The sequence below is a fragment of the Garra rufa genome, chromosome 2 (assembly GCF_049309525.1).
Source record: "Garra rufa chromosome 2, GarRuf1.0, whole genome shotgun sequence".
Classification (NCBI taxonomy): Eukaryota; Metazoa; Chordata; class Actinopteri; order Cypriniformes; family Cyprinidae; genus Garra; species Garra rufa.
Window position 1 is genome coordinate 73335383 of NC_133362.1, and position 7129 is coordinate 73342511.

The window sequence follows — 7129 nt, forward strand, 5'->3', positions numbered from 1 at the left end:
GTTGAAACCAAGCAGCGGTCTGCCACTTGAATGTCTTGATAAAATTAATATTACTGTTTACATAATCTGCCCTACTTACTGTTAAGAGTAACACTGAAATCAACTGCAAATTAAAGACAATTAAATCTATTAAGATGTCAGCAGATAATGAATAAACAAATTCAAAAAACAGCATTACTAGCTTCACTTATAAAACTATTAATTTCTCTTTGAATGGCTACAACATTTTTGAAATATGAAAACATCATGGCAGTCCTGATACAGATTGGAGGAGCAGAGGTAATTCAGTCCTTCAGTCATCTAGTTCTGGTGCAGGATCACAATGCTCCCGTCACTGAGAATGAGTTGCTCTGGTGTGGTGATATTTTACTGAACCTTCCTGATGAAAAAATACCCATGTTGCTCACCATTGAAGAGTCCATTATGAAATCAAATGTTTCTACAGCAAGAGAGATGGCATGGGCTTAAGACAAACATGACAGACAAACTGACAGGAAGAAAGAGCTCAGGTGAGAAAACAAAACACTCTCTAGTTATGTGTAAGTGTTTGCCTTTTATTACATTTAATCATGTATTCCCGTGTTCACACTTAATGGGACCCCAGTTATATCTCCACACCTCCATATTTTATTTCCTATTTGATTGCAACTTAGAATCATTGCTTATACACCATTTTCATTTTTATCACTATTCCTCTGCTATTACTATTACATATTACCATCAATGCTTCATTTTCAAAAACTTTTTACACTTTATCTCATTTGCTTATTTCAACTAATTTATTAATGCAATTACTGCATTAATACATTTATCAATTTATTGAATCCTTTTCTATTTGTGACCTGATCAACCAAAACACATTTTAAACCCAGGTGTACACAAAGCCCAAATTCACTGCTCAGATATCTTGAATTATATCAGAGGTGCTTCTGTGAACCTCAAAATAATCTTGTTTCTGCACATCTTTCCACAGTGATGGTACAGCAAAGGCTTCTCTCTGGTGTTATTACATAACTCATGTCACACTGGATGACATAAAACTAGTTTCTCATGTGTGAAACCTCATGTGGTATTTAAATGCTGCTTTATTTCTAAAACTCTTTCCGCAGTGTCCACATATAAATGACTTTTCTCCAGTGTGAACTCCCATGTGCTGGTCAAGGTGTCCTTTTTGGTTGAAACTTCTTCCACATTGCTGGCAGGTGAAAGGCTTTTCTCCAGTGTGAACTCTTATGTGGTTTTCACAGGTTTGTTTATGATTAAACCTCTTTCCGCACTGAGGGCATGTGTAGGGCTGCTCTCCAGAATGAATTCTCATGTGGTCTTTAAATTGTTGTTTTCGACAATAACTCTTTCCACACTCAGAGCAGGTGTAGGGTTTCTCTCTATGAGTTCTCTTGTGGACTTCAAGGTTTTCATGTTGATCAAAACTCATTCCACACTGATCACATGTGTAAGACTGATCTCTATTGTGAATTTCCATGTGTTTGTTAAAGCTTTCCTTTTGGTTGAAACTTACTCCACACTGTTGGCAGGTGAAAAGGCTCTCTCCATTGTGAACGGTCATGTGGCAATGAAGGTTTTCTTTCCGGTTAAAACTTCTTCCACACTGTTGGCAGGTGTAAGGCTTCTCTACAGTGTGAAGGTTCATGTGTCTGTTAAGGTTTCCTTTTTGGTTAAAACTTCTTCCACATTGCTGGCAGGTAAAAGGCTTCTCTCCAGTGTGAACTCTTCTGTGGTCTTCAAAGTGTCCTTTATGTTTAAACTTCTTTCCGCACTGAGGGCATGTGTAGGGTTGCTTAGTGTGAATTCTCATATGGTCTTCAAAGTGTTGTTTTTGATGGAAACTCTGTCCACACTCAAGGCATGTGTAGGGATTCTCTCCAAAGTGACTCCTAACATGTGTTTTAAGACTTCTTCTATGAACGAAATGCTTTCCACACTGTTGACAGATGAAATAACTTTTTCCGGTCTTTTGAGTCCTTTTTCTTAATGGAGTCTTTTCAATCTGTGAACAACTAAAAGATTTTTCTTCATTTATGAAATCATGATCTTTCTCTTCTATTTCATTCAGTACTTCACTCTCCTCTTTCAGTGCCATTAGTTCTAAGGTGAAAAAAGACAAATAAAAGTTAACCGCAGTTTAATGACAAAAAACAACAGACATCAAACATGTAAAGTGTCAAAACTAACATACAACTACATCCTATATCCACTAAGCACCTGTAAGAGGTGTTGAGTCCCACTGCACTGTTACCCTTTTACAGTGTTGGGTGTAACGCGTTACAAAGTAACAAAGTTAATAATAATATTACTTTTTTCAGTAACTAGTAGTGTAAGGCATTACTCGTCTGAAAATTGTAATATTATTACAGTTTTCCCGAGCTAGTTACTTGCGTTACATTTGCCAGTAGCACCTTCATCACACTCAAGGCACACGACAACACAGAGAACAGAAGGGAAGGGGAGGGGGGCGTGAATGGAACAGTGATTGGTCTGGGTTTGGCACGAGGTATCATTAAATTACCATCACCGATTGGTCGACACCCGGCAGCCAGCAGCAGAGCGGCACTTGCAAATGGGACTCACTAAATTCCATGGGTTTCATTACCACGACGTAAAATGGGCGTCCCTGGGGGCGTTGGGAAAACGCCCCTTTCTAAAAAAAAATTATTAAGAGAGGTCACCGATCATGCGTAGTAAGTCGGTTTTTTTGCGCGGGCATTTCAAAACCTAGGATCAGCACTGATAGATAATGAAGGACAACACAGTCATACAGGTTATTTTTACGTTTTAAAATCTTAAATTTAAACGATTTTCGAAAACAAAAAAACAGCCGTTATAGAAATGTAAAACGTGTAGCGTCTATTTAGCGCAAAATAAATCATGGTTTACAACGGTATCGTGGACAGGTAACGTTATTTCAAGACACTGTAATGTTATATGAATATAAATATGAAGGGCACGAAACCCCTGTGATTGTGGCCAGGTATTTCAAAATACTGTATGAATATAATTATGAAGTGCACGAAAACCCTGCGATCTTGGACAGGTATTTCAAGATATTGTATATGAATATAATTATGAAGTGCACGAAACCCCTGCGATTGTGGACAGGTATTTCAAGACACTGTATGAATATAATTATGAAGTGCAAGAAACCCGTGGCCATGTATTTCAAGATATTGTATATGAATATAATTATGAAGTGCACGAAACCCCTGCGATCGTGGCCAGGTATTTCAAGATATTGTATATGATTATGAAGTGCACGAAAACCCTGCGTTCGTGGACAGGTATTTCAAGACACTGTATGCATATAATTATGAAGTGCACGAAACCCCTGCGATCTTGGACAGGTATTTCAAGATACTGTATATGAATATAAATATGAAGTGCACGAAACCCCTGCGATCGTGGACAGGTATTTCAAGATACTGTATATGAATATAATTATGAAGTGCACGAAACCCCTGCGATCTTGGACAGGTATTTCAAGACACTGTATATGAATATAAACGATCGTGGACAGGTATTTCAAGACACAGTATGAATATAATTATGAAGTGCACGAATCCCATGCGATCGTGGACAGGTATTTCAAGACACTGTATGAATATAATTATGAAGTGCACGAAACCCCTGCGATCGTGGACAGGTATTTCAAGACACTGTATGAATATAATTATGAAGTGCACGAAACCCCTGCGATCGTGGACAGGTATTTCAAGATATTGTATATGCATATAATTATGAAGTGCACGAAACCCCTGCGATCGTGGACAGGTATTTCAAGACACTGTATGAATATAATTATGAAGTGCACGAAACCCCTGCGATCGTGGACAGGTATTTCAAGATATTGTATATGCATATAATTATGAAGTGCACGAAACCCCTGCGATCGTGGACAGGTATTTCAAGACACTGTATGCATATAATTATGAAGTGCACGAAACCCCTGCGTTCGTGGACAGGTATTTCAAGATATTGTATATGAATATAATTATGAAGTGCACGAAACCCCTGCGTTCGTGGACAGGTATTTCAAGACACTGTATGCATATAATTATGAAGTGCACGAAACCCCTGCGTTCGTGGACAGGTATTTCAAGATATTGTATATGAATATAATTATGAAGTGCACGAAACCCCTGCGATCGTGGACAGGTATTTCAAGACACTGTATGCATATAATTATGAAGTGCACGAAACCCCTGCGATCGTGGACAGGTATTTCAAGATATTGTATATGAATATAATTATGAAGTGCACGAAACCCCTGCGATCGTGGACAGGTATTTCAAGATGTTGTATATGAATATAATTATGAAGTGCACGAAACCCCTGCGTTCGTGGACAGGTATTTCAAGACACTGTATGCATATAATTATGAAGTGCACGAAACCCCTGCGTTCGTGGACAGGTATTTCAAGACACTGTATGCATATAATTATGAAGTGCACGAAACCCCTGCGATCGTGGACAGGTATTTCAAGACACTGTATGCATATAATTATGAAGTGCACGAAACCCGTGGCCAGGTATTTCAAGATATTGTATATGAATATAATTATGAAGTGCACGAAACCCCTGCGATCGTGGACAGGTATTTCAAGATATTGTATATAATTATGAAGTGCACGAAACCCCTGCGATCGTGGACAGGTATTTCAAGATGCATATAATTATGAAGTGCACGAAACCCCTGCGTTCGTGGACAGGTATTTCAAGACACTGTATGCATATAATTATGAAGTGCACGAAACCCCTGCGATCGTGGACAGGTATTTCAAGATGCATATAATTATGAAGTGCACGAAACCCCTGCGTTCGTGGACAGGTATTTCAAGACACTGTATGCATATAATTATGAAGTGCACGAAACCCCTGCATTTGTGGACAGGTATTTCAAGATATTGTATATGAATATAATTATGAAGTGCACGAAACCCCTGCGATCTTGGACAGGTATTTCAAGACACTGTATATGAATATAATTATGAAGTGCACGAAACCCCTGCGATCTTGGACAGGTATTTCAAGACACTGTATATGAATATAATTATGAAGTGCACGAAACCCCTGCGATCTTGGACAGGTATTTCAAGACACTGTATATGAATATAATTATGAAGTGCACGAAACCCCTGCGATCTTGGACAGGTATTTCAAGACACTGTATATGAATATAAACGATCGTGGACAGGTATTTCAAGATACTGTATATGAATATAATTATGAAGTGCACGAAACCCCTGCGATTGTGGACAGGTATTTCATGATACTGTATATCATGAATATGAAGTGCACGAAAGCCCTGCAATAGTGGAGGTATTTGAAGCAAATTGCTTTTCCCTAACTGCGCATGATCGGTGACCTATGCAAATTCTCAAATAGGCCACGCCTGCCTGGTGACGCAATATCGATTACGCTGTACTGAAACCCCTGGAAAAAAGTGCATCCCACTTGCAAATAGAGACCTGCAAACCCGCGGGACCCAACGCAACAGAGTGCGGCGCGGGACAAAACTTGATGGACAAGTGCGTGTGCTGGTGCGGGCGGGTAGAGACTCGTGTGTGTGTGTGCGGGATGCGGGAAAATAAAATTATTCGCGGGACTCCCGCAATATAGAAATATCTAAACATAATATATATATATATATATATATATATAAATGTTATTCATCTATTGCACAAAAGCAGCAAGAACAACATATATGATTAGAAAGAGCAAGAATAGGCAGTTTCGATTTAAAACTTGTTTGCAGCATGAGCAATGTAGCCATCTGCTGAGTTTTGGAACGCATCGCCAATCAATGGTGTTTAAGATAGAATTCACTCACTGCTCAAAAGTTTTGAACAGTGCTGAATATTGCGTGCTTACGAATCACAACACACACGTAGACCTTTATGAAAGATTAATTGTGCATAATATCCATTGTGTTATAAGAGCTTTATGAGATCGCGTATGCACTGGATGCACGCAGTAGGTCATGCTTTTTTGTTTAGAATAACAGTTTTTTGTGTAAGAAAAAAAAATGTAACTAGTAATATAACTAGTAATATAACTAGTTACTTTCTCCAGGGAGTAATAAAGTAAAGTAAGGCATTACTATTTTTGAGAGTAATATGTAATATGTAATATATTACTTTTTTGAGTAACTAACCCCAACACTGCCCTTTTAGCCAAAGCAACAGAGGGAGCACACAATCAAGAAATCACAGTTATATGAGTTATATAAAATGTATGACAAATGCGAATGCAGAAACAAAAGCATATGGAGGACACACACGCACACACACACACACAAAAAAAGAAAAAACTGAAAATAAAGAAATACTTGATTTTAATCATATATTATTCAAGTTCTTCATCAAGAAGTCTCTGGTATTTTCAAAAACCAGAGCACTAAAAGAACTTAAAGAACTAAAAGAAGAAAAAAATGAAACTGAAATTCTTTCAAAAAAGAAAGCTGCAGGAGGGCAACAGTGTGGAAAAACACCTGCCAATGGCAAATGAATCGAGAAAATGAGTTTATAGAATAATTCAGCTTTGAGAATGAAATCCAACCTGTTTGTTCCTCAGTTTCTTCATGTTTGACTCTGAATGTTTCTTCAATCTTCACGTCTTCACTCTCCTCTTTAATAAACACCATCTTTATAAGTGTCGCGTGGATCTTAGTTGCTCCACCAGAATTTTTGTGTGTTTGTGTTTGAAAACTGTGTCCTGTTTAAGATGAGAATAATTAACAGAAATATAAAAAAGAAAAAATTAAATCTTAGTGAAATTTTTTTTAAGTCTCAATCAGCCCTAGTTCACTAGTCAGTGCACAGCTAAGGGATTCAGAGTCATAGTTTTTGGTCTTAAATGATCTGATTAGACAAACACTCAAAACTACTATTCAGTTTTGATGACTTAATGATTAGTATACCATTTAATTGATTACACACTTTAAAAATTGCCATTGTATTTTAAGATTGTCATTACAACAACAAAAACATTTGTCAAAACAATTTATTGTAAAAGGTATCATTGTGTTGGTTGTTCTCGATGTATTTACAGTGTTTTGAGCAGCAGGTCTCTCAGAGAGCGGCGATTCGAAACAGTGAATCATTTTGTGAAGCAA

General features: G+C 37.7%; 1 protein-coding gene across 1 annotated transcript; it reads right to left on the reverse strand.

Annotated features, from left to right (window-relative positions):
* Positions 1–533: 533 nt before the first annotated feature.
* LOC141325738 (uncharacterized) lies at positions 534–6725 on the reverse strand. Its single transcript, XM_073834480.1, has 2 exons — positions 6574–6725; positions 534–2106 (listed from the first exon to the last, which is right to left on the reverse strand). The coding sequence occupies exons 1-2, from the start codon at positions 6656–6658 to the stop codon at positions 1049–1051; spliced, it is 1143 nt and encodes a 380-aa protein (XP_073690581.1). The 5' UTR covers positions 6659–6725; the 3' UTR covers positions 534–1048.
* Between the last annotated feature and the right edge of the window lie 404 nt (positions 6726–7129).

What these genes read in the sequence shown, in the direction of transcription:
- LOC141325738 (XM_073834480.1), bottom strand. Translation starts at nt 6,658, where the DNA reads ATGGTGTTTATTAAAGAGGAGAGTGAAGACGTGAAGATTGAAGAAACA. An exon ending in AGAAACTGAGGAACAAACAG is followed by an intron (nt 2,107 to 6,573) that starts GTTGGATTTCAT and finishes TTTTCACCTTAG; the next exon opens with AACTAATGGCACTGAAAGAG.